Source organism: Microcaecilia unicolor, chromosome 1, assembly GCF_901765095.1.
Source record: "Microcaecilia unicolor chromosome 1, aMicUni1.1, whole genome shotgun sequence".
Lineage (NCBI taxonomy): Eukaryota > Metazoa > Chordata > Amphibia > Gymnophiona > Siphonopidae > Microcaecilia > Microcaecilia unicolor.
The window spans coordinates 556,984,805-557,001,803 of NC_044031.1; the positions used below are offsets into that span (position 1 = coordinate 556,984,805).

Here is a 16,999-nt window from a genome sequence, read left to right on the forward strand (position 1 = left end):
GTTCATCCAGCCCTCCCAGATCCTCCTCCTTTCCCCTAGGATTCTGGGACTCGTAGTGGGGGTAACACTTCCTCATCCTACCAGGCCTCTCTCTCAAGGGCTGCTGGGACTTGTAGTTCTTCGGCTTCATTGTCCTCAAAGGTGAAGGAGACAGGCTGCTTTCCCGCACTGGCCCTGCACTTTTGATTCGGGCCCTTTGGGCTCTGTCCTCCCTGGGTGGCCTAGGATACCCAAGCGACTTCCCTCGCTCCCCGCCTGATCACAGGGGTCAAACACCAGACCACCAGGATTTTATCTATTTGGGGGTGGACTGCAGGGATCTACTGGACCACAAGGGTTTTATCTATTTTGGGGAGTTGGGATAAACCACCAGGGATTTTTTTTACAGGTAGATCGAGGGAGGAGTTCTGCCCTTTGTTGGGTGGAGCATCAAACCTCCCCCAAACATCCCCTCTCCCAGGGAGGGATGGTCGGGGTGGTAAGATGCTCGGTCGGACCAGGTTTAAACAAAAAAAATGTAATAGGGAAGACGTTGAGATAGGGGAGATAGGGGGCACAGTGACATGCTTTAAAAAAAATAAAGAAATGTCAACTTTCCTGTCAGTGCCAGAGCCAATCAACACTCAGACACTAACAGGAAAGTTAGCTTAGAATAGTGAGCAGGTAATTAATACCACAATTTTAACACAACATTAATTTGCAAGCTCGTTATTCTGAGGATACCATAGTAATTTTTTTGCACTAGAATTTGATTCTACCACAGTCCTTTGAACATTGGCCTATAAGGGAGGAAGGGCGAATTTAAACTACCATCAAAATGTAAATTGTTTATTCAGTTGACAGAGACATATTATGCTTGGTTAACTTAACATTTAGGGGTCCTGTTTACTAAGCTGCACTGCAGGCACGCTAAAAATAAAGACACCCATAGGAATATAATGCGTGTCTCTATTGTTAGTGCGCGCTAAAATGTTAGCTCGCCTACAGCGCGGCTTAGTAAACAGGGCCCTCAGTTTCTTGTTGTTCTATATGTGCTTGAAAAAAAATATTGAAACATAAAACCAAGATGTAGAGAATGAAAATGATCTATTGGTTTAGTACTGTTAATTCTAGTTCAGCAAAAGTGTTAAAAGAATATCTTTATAATCCCAGATTGACCACTGTTGGAAACAGGATGCTGGACTTGATAGACCTTTGGTCTGTCACTCTGTCCCAGTATGGCAATGCTTATGTTCGTATATTTATGTTTCTAAACTGACAGACATAAACATTTATGCTCCTGTGCATTAAAGTTTATGTTGCGATTTCATAACATAAACATTTATATGCTGTCAAAGAGATGGTCATGTTCCTATTCCTGTTTTACCTTGTTGATAATTTAGAGGGGCATAATCGAACGTCACCGGCGAAATAGATCGCCGGCAATCTGTTTTGGCGGCGGCGCTACAGCTGGCCGGAACCGTATTATCGAAAAAGATGGCCGGCCATCGTTTTTTTTCGATAATATGGTTTAGCCTGGCCAAATGCCAGAGTTCGCCGGGTTTGAGATGGCCAGTCTTGTTTTTCAGCGATAATGGAAAAAAATGCTGGAGATCTCCAACCCGGTGATATCCAAGGCATTTGGTCATGGGAGGAGCCAGAATTTGTAGTGCACTGGTCCCCCTCACATGCCAGGACACCAACTGGGCACCCTAGGGGTCAGTGTGGTGGACTTCAGAAAACACTCCCACATGCATAGCTCCCTTACTTTGGGTACTGAGTCCCCCCACCCACCCCCAAAACCCACTACCCATAAATGTACACCACTACCATAGCTCTTAGGGGTGAAGGGGGCAACTACATGTGGGTACAGTGGGTTGTGGAGGGCTCCCATTTACCAGCACAAGTGTTACAGGTAGGGTGGAATGGGCCTGGGTCCGCCTGCCTTAAGTGCACTGCGGTACCCACTAAAAGTGCTCCAGGGACCTGCATACTGTACACGCAGGCCTCTAGGACTTGTTGCTGCCGTATAACCTTGGCACACCAGTTGAGACCTGAAGACTAATCTCTTTGAAAAAGTCCTTTATTTGAATAAGCACGTTTACTCACAGTTAACTGCAGATCAGAGGTTGTGCCCCACTGGCAAAGGGTCTCCCTGGTACTGAGATGAACAGTAGGTCAGAGCTGGCAGAATGGTGTACAATGCCCTCTTTCAGCAACATTCAAGGTAATAACTAAGTTCTCTAACGTGGGTAACACATGAAAGGGATCTAAAACTGGCTTACAAAAATGGCCACTACCTCATGGACTACCGGAAACAAAACTGGACACACTCTGACCCAGTTAGCAGGGAGAAAAGCAGCATGGGAGTAGAGCCCACTACCCTACACCCACCACAATGCATTGCTGATGTGACTCTGCAATGCACCTAACAGAAAAGGTGTCACATTCACCTGAGAGCCACATCACAACCAGGGAAAGGCTGTCAGAGGATAGAACACATTCTGCTGTCATGGAGTTTCGTACGGCAGTTGAGGCTGGCATACAGGCTGGCAAAAAAGGTTTTTAGTTTTATTGTTTTAGTGTGGGAGGGGGTTGGTGACCACTGGGGGAATACGGAGAGGTCATCCCCGAGTCCATCCGGTGGTCATCTGGTCAGTTGGGGCACCTTTTTGAGGCTTGGTCGTGAAAATAAAAGGACCAAGTAAACCTGGCGAAATACTGCTGAACGCCGCTTTTTTTTCCATTATCCGCAAAAGCCGGCCATCTGGTAGCCACGCCCATGCCTGCCCATGTCCTGCCTTCGCTTCGCTGCCAACACGCCCCCTTGAACTTTCGCTGGTGAGGCGACGGGAAAGCGGCGATGTTGTCAAAATAGCCGCTTTTGATTATACCGATTTGGTCGCTTTTGCGAGATCGCCGGCCATCTCCCGATTTATATCGGAAGATGGCCGGCGATCACTTTCGAAAATAAGCTGGTTAGACATTCATGTTTCTAAAATGGATGTTCATGCTGCATCTAACTGGTGAAAAGACATTCATTTCCATCTGTATTTTAGAGCAAGCTGTACGCTTGCAGATCATGTTGTACAATACTAACGATTTTTGAGATGTCCCAACCTGGACATCTCAAGTCCTTTCTAAAATGCCACTGTTTATTACATTCATTTACTGCAGTCAAGAAGTGAATTTCTGTTAATGTAGTATTTCATTTTTTGTGGAGAAATTATGGATTCATTCTTAAATTTTATTATATGTACTTGATTCACTACCTATGAGCTATTCAATGCTTTTGTTTCAGTTTTAACACACAGATAGTGGAAGCATTTATGGCTGCCGATATATCAGTTCTAATATCCCTTTGATGGCAGGTGCTTAACATGCTATATAGTTCTGAACTTTTGAAATAAGTGTGCACTATAAGAAATTACTTTGATTTTATCTATAGACAGAGTGAGAAAAAAGGTTTAATGACTCAGATGATTAGTCTCAAAAATTAGCATTATTCAAAAATTAGCATTATTCAATAAGATACATTTTTATGACATGAAATTCTCTAAGGTAAGCATGATTCCCAAAGGCGAGTCCATAGTTAGACTGTCTAGATTGCAGCTGCTCCAAAATGTGGCAGCTAAGAGCACTCTTGGTAAAGAAAAAAAAATTATGATAGAGTGATACCATTATTAAAAACTTTACATTGGTTGCTGTTACAAAATGCCTAGCCACCCGCCTGGGGTTACCCCATGGCCACTTAGAGGGTCTATCCCTAGCATAGCTCAGGACCGCCTGCACCTGCCGCTCGTGCTGTACACTAGCACCCTCCTCCCACTAATTGGGTCACAACCGTCTCTAGGCGAGTCTCCTGCTCTCAAATTATCCGCAGTAATTTCTAGGTTACTGGAGGCCACACTCCCAGTGGACCTACAGTTCCCAGAAAGCACTCACAGACCCAACACACAAACCACCAGGATTATTTATCCAGTGTCTGAGGGCTGCTACGAGTCGCCATCAGCACACTGCTAATCTAACACTACCAAAAAAAAAAAACTGAACAGGAAAGGGACCCTGTTATTGCTGCACTTGTTCACTGTGCTCTGCACCTGGAGGTTACAGATAAAAAAAAAACCTGAACCACTCAATGGATTGTGACCCTCATGCCACACACTGAGTCTAACAATCCCACTGCGCTGCCACAAAAAAAAAAGAAGGGCTAGAGGTCTGTCACAAAACGCCTATCCACCCACTTGGGGTTACCCCGTGGCCACTTAGAGGGTCTATCCTAAGCACAGCTCATGTACACCTGCACCTGTTGCTAGTGCTCTACAGTAGCACCCTCCTCCCAATAACTGGGTCACAACCGCCTCTGGTGAGTCTCCTGCTCTCAAATTATCCCCAGTGATTTCTAGGTTCCAACAATTCCCAGAAAATGCTCACAGACCTAACACACAAACCACCAGGATTCTTTATCATTCCAGACAGAGGTAATAAACTAAATTGTTCACTGTCTTTAAAAATTGAATAGTGTACAAAAATAGTGTAATCAGCAAACAACAGGTAACTGAAATATGGATCAATTATAACACTAACTAAACATTTGTTTACTTTCTAAAAATTACCTGGGAAGATCAGGACATATAGCTGTTTGTTTACTGAGCCTCAGCAAAGAGATCCTGCTCTCTTTTCTTCCTGACTAAGACTGGAGCAAAAGCCAGTACTCCCCAAATGAAAATGAGCTCCTGGGCCAATCAGAGCCCAGAACAAGAAAATTTCAAACATATAATGCTTCTTGCTTCCTGTTTGTGTGCTAAAACTAAAAAAAGAACATTCTTTTCTCTGTAACAGCTTTACAGCAGAGAAACACCACCTGCTGGCCAAATAGGAGAAACACACTTCAAGACATAATGCAGGGAAATATCAAATATATGTTACTAGCCGTTGAGCCCGTTAAAACGGGCTAGTATGTGGTTTTTCCAAGGCCCCCTCCCCTTGCCGCTGCAGGCCCCCCCCCCCCCCCCCCCCCCCCCGGAGTCGCCGCCGCCACCCCTCCACCCGGCCCGGGCCCTCTCTTCGCTATTGAACTTAGGTCGCCGAAACGCTGCACGCAGATCAGCAGAGCTCCCATCGGCCTTCCTTCTCTGCCTGTGTCCCGCCCTCTTGTGACGTAATGTCAGCGAGGGCGGGACACAGGCAGGGAAGGAAGGCCGACGGGAGCTCAGCTGATCTGCCTGTTGCGTGTCGGCGATATAAGTTCAATACCGAAGAGAGTGCTTGGGCCGGGTGGAGGGGGGGCGGCGGCGGCGACTCCAGGTGAGGGGAGCGGTAGAGGTGACCTCGGGGGGGGGGAGCGGTAGTGACGTCGGTGGTTCCCTCCCCTTCACGCAGTTTCCCTCTCTGTCCCGCCCCCGTCATCACGTATTGATGCGGGGGCGGGACAGAGAGGGAAGTCTCTACTGCGCATTTGCGGGTGAGTACGGTCACTCGCCATTTATATGTTTGATAGCCTTAAAATACACTGTTTCTGCACAGTTGGCAATCACTGCACAAATTGAATTTCAGTTAACATAGGCATTCACACAACTTCCTCATCATTACTATAAAAAAAGCAGATGAAACTTATGGTGGCATAACAACCACAACTTTATTGATACCTATGACATAAACATGTTACAACTGCAAAGAAAACCACCAACAAACACCATCCCTCCCCCCCCCCCCCCATATGTTAGACCATAGTATATTCCCTCACAAAGCACCTCCTCAGCAAGCGTCAACCCCCTTCAACAACCATCCATTGCTGTAGTTAACTTGTCAGCTATTTGGTATCGATCTAGCCACATACAAATCCATTAAAATTCATACTTCCCCTTCCCCCAAGGCCTATGGTATTGCTGGGCCTCTGTTTGTGCACTCGAGGTGGTGATGCCCCTGTGATTCCTTACCATTTCCATCACAATTTCACTCTCCCCAAAAGCCCTCTGAGGAATTGCCAGTATTTTTTTTTCTTACCAAACTGTGACCATATCTACCTTTCCCATTGCCCCTAACCACTCTACCATCTCTATAACACCTCCCCCCTAACAATGAGAAGTGCAGGTGGGCAAAACACACACCTCCCGACCCTTCCATCCTTCTCTCACCACCCGCTCACCCAGAATGCCTCACCCACTACAACCCTGTAGCCCTCCTCACATAACTCATCCCCTCCTCCAATCACCGGTCCCTTCCTTCAGCTCTCTCTTTCTCTCTCTCTCTCCAATAATCGTCTTTCACCCTACTCATATTCAGTCTGCCCTAGCAACAAGAATAAACTATTTATGGGCTAATGTCAGTGTGATTCAGCTACAGTATGATGCCAAAAGCTAAATACTTTTGGGAATGTTTTATCTCATCTGTCTTAAAATTCTGTATGGTCTTAGTCCTAGTTATCATTAAAAAAATTGACATCTCAGATAAGATCTAAGATTTTATTCTTAGATGTTTTACTGTTGTTATAATTATTGGTATGTCTCATTGCTATTTCTGTTTTTATTTCTATTTTTTTATTTTTTTTCTATTTTACTTTTTTATACTTTAAATATATCACTTATGTTTTTATCATCTATTAATGTATTTTGAATTATGACTGTGTGTGATTTATATCTTCATATATTTAACATATCTCTCTCTATATTGTATAATTTATTATAATGTATATTTTTATGCTTCATTATTATTATTTTTATGTTCGTTCATATTTTCAATTTTTTGTGTGTTTTTAGGCCCCTGAAGATGGCTTGTTTGCCAAAACACGAACCGTGTAGGGTCCCAATAAACGTTGTTTTGGAGCTCTTACTCCTGTGTTCTGGCTGGTCACTTGGATTTGTTTTCTTCCACCCCATGGTTGGTTTGCTTATTCTTTTGTGAACATTTAAATTCAGTCCGCACTAATGATTTCAGCTCCTACACTGAAGCCATTAGAGCATAGGGTGGCACACTATTGCCGGTGCTAATCTTCTTTGGTGCCGGCATTAACCTCTGAGCATTGGGGCCCCAGTCTATAACACTAACAAGTATCCAGAGATTGGGCTCCTATACCTCTTGATATCATGCTTCTCCATTCCAGTTCAAAATGTAATGAATTCAAAATAAAACCTTTTGCTTTGGGAGCCAATATAGGCCTCCCAAATTGACAGAAATAACTTCCTACATTTAAACGTGTGATTTGGCCTTCTCAGTTCCAACATCATTAATTATGAAATTGTATATTCCATTGCCAAAGGACGGAGGTACAGTCTGAACCCATTTTTGCATAGCACATCTTTTCCTCATAATGCGTGCTTTCCTTACACAAATTTGTGCACCTGTACCCCTTGGATTTAACACTTCATACTTCTCAAGGATAGCCCCCAATGGTGAAGAAGGTATACATTGGCCAATGATGCTTTCTAAATAACTAAGAACTCTTTTCCAAAACCCTTGTATAGGGGGACAGTTCCAAGTAGCATGAAGGAATGTCACATCGGTTCCTTGACATTTATAACATTCAACAGAATTCAGAGTGCCCCTATGTCTTGCTTGTTTTTGAGTAGCATAACCCCAGATAAAACCCAAAATTGACATTCATGCATATCAGCAGCGTGGACTGTTGCTGGTATACCTGCTATTGTGCATGTAAAGCCAATATTCAAGCTGAGTACCTAGATCTCTTTCCCATCTACCCACTACATCTGAGTGATCAGCCCCCCTTGATTTTTGATTTAGCCTTATATGTAATTCAGAAACTGAAAGTTTTACTATAATGTGATCCAAGTCCCTTACTTGGAAGGGAACTCACATAATGTTTTAATTGATAATATGCTAAAAAAAAATCTAAGGGTCTAGCAAAAGTGGTCTTCAAAATGTCAGAAAATCCCATAATGTTCCCCTGCTCCGTTATGAGTAATCCCTCCTCTCTCTCCCTTCTAATAAACACCTCTGTATCCATACCCAGGGAAAATTCTACGTTACCTCTAATGGGAATTAAATCTGAACTACGTGGGCCCTTATTCCATAATTTGGCTGCATCATTCCAAATTGGTTGCATCGGACCCATTATTATACTAGATTTTAAAGAATGGGGTTCAGCTTGGGAGGCAGCATGAAATAAATATATAAGACACCAAGGGGCTAAGAATTCCCTCTCGTATAATGTTGCATATCAAGAATCCAATCATTCAGATGCCTTAATAAACAAGCTTTATTACAGGTACTTAATTCTGGAAGTCCCACTACCCCCCCAACACCAATGACCATACAACACTTGAAGCCATAGTTTAGGGTTTCTTCCCCCTGCCAACAGAGACGAGACATCAAACGCTGGAACAACCTCAAGTCTTTTTCAAACAAATACAGGGGTAGAAGTTGCAATACATATAACCATTTCAGGAAAAGAAACATCTTATAGAGACTTCTTTTCCCAAAAGTGATAAAGGTAAGTTCTGCCATATCCCCAACTGAGTTAGCATGTTCAAATAATTTGTATACATTAAGGACCAAATTCTATATATGGTACTTAAAAGTCAGCACAAAAATGTAAGTTGGGCACCATTTATAGAAAAGTGCCCAGTACCAGGATATGTTAGGCGTGAGGATTTACACTTAAACCTGGTGTAAATCCCCGCGTCTAAATTAGGCATGGATCAGACGTATTTTGTAACAGTGTGAGCAAATTCTTGGAATGCCTGTGACCTGCCCATGCCCCTCCCATGGCCATGCCCCCCTTTCAGATCCATTCACTAGAATTTATGTGCGCATCTTTATAGAATGCACCTACCAAGATGCATGCGTAAATTCTAATTCTTGCCTATTATCATTGATAATTATTAGCATCTGATTATCAACACTAAATGGTTCATTATTAAATTGTGCACTGAAATTGGGCATGCGCCCCAATTTTCATGCACAATTTTGAGTGCCATATATAGACCCCGTGGGTAAGTTGATAGATTTATAAAGTATCTAGTTACTTGGATTCCCAAGTATCTGAAAGGACCAGTAGCCTAATGCAGCAGAAAATCTCCCTTCCAGTCTCTTTTTGAAGAAAATTCTGTTGGTAATGCCTCTAATTTGGTAAAATTAATTTGGAATCCAGAAAAGTCTCCATATTCATGGAAGCTGTCCAGAAGCATCCACAATGATGCCTGAGGCTCAGTTAGGTCATCTGCAAATGCAGCGGTCTTATATTCTTGATGTTACAAAGGGACACCTTTAATATTGGGATTAGACTGTATTTCACTAATCAGGGGGCCTAAAACCAAAATGACAAAAACAAATACCCCTACAGTTCCTGGAGTCCATAAGATAACAATAGTGCAGGATCTCTAGAACGCATGACATGAAATGAAAACAGTATGCTTATCATGCAACAGAGTCTGAAACTGTCTATGATCAAGGATCCCGGTGTTCAACCTCATACTAGTTCCAAAGATTATTCAAATAATAAAGCTGTTTGTTCTTGGTTGTTTCTAGATGTGAAGCATCACATCCAGAGCAATGCACCATAGGCAAAACCCAAAAAGCTCTCGTTGATTTCTGCCTGCAAGCTTATGTGAACATAGGCAAATTTTAAGTTTAAGTATGAGCAGAGAATAACTTTGAGTTTTGTAATACACTCTTTAAGCGTATTACAAAACTCAAAGTTATTCTCTGCTCATACTATGCACTAGTTTACTGAGCTCATATTTTCCTTTTGACCCATGGAGTCTCAAAACGTTCACACTAGACTCCATTCCACTAATCCTCACCATAAGCACTTTCCCATATAGATGTCCAAGATTTTTTAGACCTGGGGGGAGTATGATTTGCTGAAGTTCTTGACACTAATAAATGCATTAAAGCCACTGCTCAAATGGCTCTCAAATACCCTATCTATCATAGAATATAAGTAATTAGTTATACTCCAATTCCAGAACATAACAGGGTAAGCAAAATTGGCTTCTTCTAACATCTTCTGATAGTGAACTGTTATATGGGGAGCGGTACATAAATAGCAATTACACAAATTATCCCAAATGCTCCCATATGCAAATGCTGTAATCCCCCCCCCCCCCCAATGAATAGTGATGCACAGCCCAACAAGTCTGTGTAGTATGAGAAAAATAAATTTAACATCCTTATGAAATTCTGCTGGTTTCTTCTTACTCTCCACATGTGTGCATCATTCTCCATATCTATGCATTATGCAGGTAATAGTCACCTGTCTGCCAGGTCATCTGATAAGCTGGGAAAGAAATGATTTAGCATCATTCAGTGTATCACAGTATTTCATCTGGCCATCATACAAGACTCTTAATTTCGCAGGATATAAGACGCTGAATTTAATCTGCTTGCCGTGGACCACTGTACAAAAAGGTACAAAAGCCTTGCACCATGCCTGCACATGCGCAGAATAATCTTGAAAGCACAAAATTTTTTTGTTCCTATAACACAGCATTTTCCCAGATCTAATTGCATGTAATATAATGTTTATGTGCAAAGTTGAGTTCCTGGTGGGCGATCATCATCCCTTCTCGCTCCCCACCTATGTGCTTGTTCAATGTGAAAACAATGTAGTTGATCCTCCTGCTGTAAGGTTTGAGGGGACCACATTTTAATGAAACCCAAAAGGTCTTTATTGAGGAGAGATTCTGGAAGGCCAACAAACCACAAATTAGTGTGGCGTGAACCATTTTCTAGGTCTTGAGTCTGGGTTCAGCTAAGGGAATCTTGCCTCATCAATTTGCTTCATTTTTTTGAAGGCGTAAATAAACATGCAGATAAAGGTGTTGATATGTTGTATTTGAGCATCAAGCGCTCAACCTAGGCTATCTAAACGTTCATGAGCCTCTTCGGCTTGATCATACAATTGTTGCAATTTTTTTTATCTAAGGTGGCTTCTACTGCAATAATCTCCAAAATCCAAGCAGAACTATTCACTTGTTTAGTACCCATGTCTGTTTTATCATTCCCAGCTTAAGTAATTCCCTTATCCCTTATTTGTCTGTCTTGATTAGATTGTAAGTTCTGTCAAGTAGGGACTGTCTCTTGCATGTTTAGTGTACAGCACTGCGTACTTTTAGTAGCGCTGTAGAAATGATAAGTAGTAGTAGGGCTAAGTGGGGAGTGCGGAACTGCCATCTTCATGTCAGTCGTGTGCTACTATCTTAGTACATTCTTGAGCAATTTAGAGACCATTCCCAGCATATACCGCTACCAAATTCTCTGAAGTGAAGCTCTTGGATGTTCTTGTCAGCATCTTTTGGGAAAAGGTAAGCCAATTCACCAGGGAAATTGAACCTAAAACAGCAGTTGTGTCTGTCGTTATAGAATACTAGTGTAAGGTCTGCATGTATGCACCTAACTTTAGGCAAGAGAACTTACACTAGCTCAATAGCTGGCATAAATGGTCATAAATGTTAATATTCTATAAACCCGCACATGTAATTGCCTGATATGCCTCTGACCTGCCTATGCCCCTCCCAGGTCAATGCCTCTCTGGAAGTTGTGTGCTCTGGAATTTCAGCCTACAACTTATAGAATAGCTGTTAAGGGCAGTTATGTGCGTAACTGTTAATCGGTACCAATTCGCACCAAGTAAAGCTAATTATAGTCTATTATTAACACCAATTATCAGCTCATTATTAAATTAAGTTACATGCTCAGCTGACCTTATTCTATAACTTGCATGTGCAAATTTGTGCACACAACTTTCTATAATTAGGGGGTATATGGATGGTGGTGATAGCTACTATGGGAGTAAGTGTAGGGCTAATACAATTACCTCACCTCAGGAGAGGGCAGGCAATTAGGAGTACACTAAGTATATATGATGACAAAAAATGAAAGGTAGCACTCTGGTATTTAGATTAGGTATAATGAGACATCACTCTAACTGTAGATCTGAATTGTACAGCCTAAAGTATACTGATAAGAACTGACACAAGGCTCAGATATTATTAAAAAATGAAAGTTAATTTAATATTGGCAGCAGATAAAACAGTATAAGTCAGAGATAATGCACACAGGTTAAAATAACTTATTGGTACAGCAATGAGTAATTATGTACCTATCATGACAAGGTAAAGAGAATGCAAACTTATTACCATAAGTCCTGAAGTGTGGATCACTAACTTTCCCAGCACTATGATAAGACAGTTTACAATCTGAGCAATGAAGAAGCAACATGGTGTGAGAGATAATGGTGTTGGATCTGCTGGGAAACAGTGATCATAACATGATCAAATCCGAGCTGATATCTGGAATGAAGTCACTAAAGAAATCTACTGTAGCAGCATTCAATTTTCGCAAGGATGACTATGACAAAATGAGGGAAATGGTTAAAAAGAAGCTGAAAGGTTCGACTGCAAAAGTTAGGACTTTAAATAAGGCATGGCCATTATTTAAAAATACCATTGTAGAAGCCCAGACCAGATGTATTCCACATATTAACAAAGGTGAAAAGAAAAGAGGCTATTAGAGCTAAAAGAGCATCCTTCAAAGAATGGAAAAAGGATTTGAATGAAGAAAATAAGAATCAACATAAGCAGTGTCAAGCTAGATGTAAAGCACTGATAAAGTCTAAAAGAGAATATGAAGAAAAACTTGTCATGGAGACAAAAAATCCTAGTAGCACCTTTTTCAGGTACATCAGAAGCAGAAAGCCTGTGAGGGAATTAGTGGGACCATTAGATCATGAATGAGCAAAAGAGGCACTCATGGGCCAATGATCAGAAGCAAATGCAGGCACCAGAGGCTGTTAGCACCATACTAGCACCTGCGTTAGATACCGCCCCATGATCAGAGCCCCAGAGAGGGTGAAATAACATGCTCATGGGATTTGAACGCAACTAGCATGTAAAACAGAGCTCTTAGCGCAAGTAGCATGCAAATGCATGCTAAACCTATTCTTCCCCAATGATCGGCGAGCAGCGCACCAAACATTGGCACACTGCTACAAACCCTACGCCAGCTCGGAGCTGGTGGTAGAGTTTACAGACCATTGGGAAGGAATGGTGAGCCCTATCCAGCATGCCCCCCCATTCCCCTGAATACATCAGCCCTTTGTCCCCCCCTCCCCCCAGGAGTTTCCCTTATATGGTGTGAAGCCCCACCCAGCACATCCCAAGATGAACTGGGAAGGGCTGGGTGCCACCATTTTTGAGGCAGAGCTGATGGAAGAGGAGGACGGCCACCTCCCTCCTCCAACAAAGGTAAGGGGTGGTGAAGGGCCGCTAGACCATCAGGTCGGGGGAGGATTGACCCGCGGCCCAGGCCACCAGGGCTGCATGTGAGGGGATGCTAGGGGAGTTAGGGGGGCTGGAGCCCCACCGGATCTCCAGCCCCCCCCCGAACCTGGGTCAGGGGGAACAGGGGGATTTGACTCATGGCCCACTGGGCCACCAGGGCTCATTCAAGGGGGGGTTAGGGGGGCTGTCGACCCATTGGATCTCCAGCCCCCCCGAACTTGTGTCGAGGGGGGTCGGGAGGACTGGAGCCCCCATGTTACTTGGCTCGGAGTGGAGGTACTTGGGGTCTGGTGGTCCCATGGACCTCCAGGCCCTGTGTTTGACAGGTCTGGGCTTTTGACATATTCATTGTGGATATCCTGAAAACCTGACTGGCAAGGGGTACTCCAGGACCGGACTTGGGAAACACTGGTGTAGAAAATACTGACAGGTAATGACCAAGATGATCCATCCAGTCATTCCAACAGCAATTTGTCCACTATGGATAGCTGCATATTAAAATTCCCATATGGAATTTGGTATCCATACCTCCTTACCATGTGTCTTCACCTAACCTATTAAAGTAGAATCCTTACCATTTAGAGTTACAACTGCTGCTCCATACAGGTTACTTCGAAAATTATATTGATGTTTTGGGTTGTTACCAAAGCAATAGCCCTCAAAAATCAAATCTATTTAATAAAAGGAGAGACGGGGAGGGTGAGTGAGGTATAGGGTGAGCAAGAATATAAATAAATATTCTTAACAGTGATATTACATTTGAGAGAACTTTACTGGTAGCCTGCAGGGCACAGACCTTTGGTGTAAATTTCCGAAATGTGTCCTTAAGATTCGCCCCCCCCCCCCAAAAAAAAAAACCCTTAATATTTCAGGATATCCCCACTGAATATGTATGAAAACTTTTCATATATGTAGATTTATCCTATGCATATTTACGGGGGGGGGGGGGGGGGCTTTATTCTGTTCATTTGATTTACATTTAGAACCCAATAATCCAAAGTTCTTCACAGCTTCCTGTAATATACACATAGTAGATATCACACAAAACTGCATATGACAAATGTACCAAAAACAGCTTATTAAACTAACTCAAAATATAGTACCCCTAGAGTCTATTGACAACATAACAGCCCATTGAACTCAGCCAAAATGAGGCTATGTTTAAGAGGTCCTGTCCCATGTGATTCTCAAACCATTTTTCAAGTGTCCAGAAGTATCCCATAAATATCCATCATGGCTATTCTGAAATATAGACTTAGTCGGTCAGTTCAACAGTAATGTGGAGAACTACTGCCTTCAAGTTCATATTACTTTTAGTAAGTTGTTTACTCTTGTTTACTCTTCTTTAGCTAAAGAAGGTGCACTATAGACATGCAGTGAAAACAAGCCATTCAACAAAATATTTTTCATCATCAGTTCTTTGAACTAACAATCAAGGCATGTAGCCCAGAAAATCTAATAAAACTATTTATGTTGCATTGGAATTAATATGTTGCATTGGAGTATCTGTTAATGAAAATGTGCTATCTAACCATCCTTTTTGTAATTAAGCTTTTTTTCTCATTTTCACTGCCAGGCTTGCTAGCTATAACATCTGTTCTCTCCTTTTTTCCAGTTCTAATTCTATGGGGGGGGGGGGGGGGGGGTTCATTTATAGATTTAACAAGCCTTTTCTCTGTTTTCTGTATTCTTTTGTGCAATGTTCAGTGCTAACTTGTCCCATGTACTAATAGTGTACTGCAAATTTTTCTGTAAAACTATTTTAAGTTCTTTCCTCTCAATGTCAGTTTATGTCTTCTGGGTGCATCCACTCACAATCATCTCCTTTGTCTATGTCTGTCCATTACATGATGTGATAACAGAAGAAGTGGATTCATCGAGGAGGAGAAACTCAGGTCTGTCTCTTCTAAATGCCTTCCTCTGCTTTAATCCTTTACTTGTCCTGTAGATTTTGTCATAAACCATTCTGTGTAGTTTCCCCAGTATTATAGATTACCCACCCCAATGCCAGCTTTCCCCCCACTCCTATTTGAGCCCTCCCTTCCCTATCCTCCCACAGCCCACAACCTCTTATTTCATGTGCCTGGAAAGAGGAGGACCCTTAAGGAATTGCCCTCTAAGTAGTTATCTTTGTATTAGCTGTGTGAGAAGATGCTGAGTGTGCCCTTAGCATTTAATACAGAGGCTTTACAGTTACCATATGTTAATGTAGTGCCCAAGATTTTCTTAGTTCACTTTCCTAGTTGTAAGGGAGTAATTTATAAATCGGTTCATGTTGTGGGGTTTTCCTATCTTGCCACAGAGGTGTGGAATTTATTGTTGAAGGAGATAAGATAAAATGCTTAAATCTTACCTTTTTTTTAAATTATTAGAAATCTTGTTATTGTGATCTATGTTCAGGAATAGACAATGGATCAATGTATTATGTAAATATATTTATGATTTTCTCTTCAATGTTTATGGTGTTTCAAAGCTTTAAGGATATGTATATATTCTTATGATCTGTGCACTTATTTGCTCATTGAGTTTGATAGCCATGCGGATTATTATAATGTAAATGAGAGCTTTACACAGTGCTTTATCAGCCAGGGCCTGGTTAACTTTTGGGTCATACCTGGTTATTCAGTTCTGCGAGCCAAGCATTCCCTGGCATTGAATATCCAGGGGTTAGTTCAGCCCATGGCTGGAAGTGGTTTACAAGTTACATACCATTGCGGGCTGAATATTATCTCCCTTATTCTTAGTTATTTGTGGCCTAAGAAGGATATTCTTACTTTTCATTGATTATTGAAAGCATATTTTTGGTCAGGCTTTTAAAAGGGATATCTAGGATGTTAGGAATTACTGTCTATTTTGTTTTATGTGATTTTATTATTTATTTTGTGATGTTAAGACTGGAATGTATCTCAGTGTCTTTATATGTGTTTGGATTCATTAAGGGGTCCTTTTACAAAGCTGTGGTAAAAGGGGAACTGCGCTAGAGGCGGTAGCCGTTTTTGCCATGCACCAGGGCCCCTTTTTCCACAGCAGGTGAAAATAGCCAAAAATGAAATGTCTATGCGGTAAGTTTGCACTTCCTGTCTGGCCATTTTGGGGGGGGGGGAGCACTGACCGCCACCCATTGAGGTGGCGGTAAAGTCTCCTGCGCTAACCCGATGGTGACTGGGCAGCGTTCAGCACTGCCCGATTACTGCTAGGTAACCCCCCACGGAAGTAGTGCACTGGGGGGCATAACTACTGCCGACCCGGGTTGTCTCCCACGCTAACCCAATGGTAACTGGGCAGCGTGCAACACTGCACGATTATCGCTAGGTAACCCTCCATGGAAGTAGTACACTGGGGGCAGAACTACTGCCGACACCCACCTTGGCCGGCAGTAGTTCCGGGTTGCCGCATGGCTACCCTTTAGTACAAGGGCCCCTAAAGAAATTACTTTTCTCAATGAATATGTCCTCTTCCTCTTTGGAATCTATTCTCCCAAATTGGCTAACAGTTTCTACCTTAGGGATTCTTCCATTAGCTCATCAAATTACTTCTCATTGCCACATCTTTGGTCCATCCAATTTTGAAGAAACCTACAGATGATCTTGTTTCCCCAATTAATTACCTCTCTATTTAAAATTTATCTTTCCTTTCAAAACTGATGGAAAAATTGTTTTCAACCAGCTTCTTTCATATGTGGAATCCACTCATATATTACACCTAGGACAATCAAGATTTCATACTGGAAACTAGTTTAGCTTCTTTGAGTAGCAAAATCCACAGCAACCTAGACAAGG

The 16,999-nt window shown here is 42.3% G+C and overlaps 1 protein-coding gene across 36 annotated transcripts in view; it reads left to right on the plus strand.

Annotated features, from left to right (window-relative positions):
- Positions 1 to 16,999, plus strand: part of RIMS2 (regulating synaptic membrane exocytosis 2) — a 1,685,778-nt gene that overhangs the window by 1,468,097 nt on the left and 200,682 nt on the right. For 7 of the 36 annotated variants that reach the window (XM_030217600.1, XM_030217635.1, XM_030217669.1 and 4 more), the window contains one exon: positions 15,083 to 15,115. The exons of 25 other annotated variants lie outside the window; for them this stretch is intronic. In XM_030217600.1, the coding sequence (XP_030073460.1) occupies positions 15,083 to 15,115 (33 nt within the window). Of the gene's footprint in view, positions 1 to 15,073; positions 15,116 to 16,999 lie in introns of all 36 variants that reach the window. 4 more of the 36 variants (XM_030217627.1, XM_030217743.1, XM_030217643.1 and 1 more) reach the window with 2 other exon arrangements.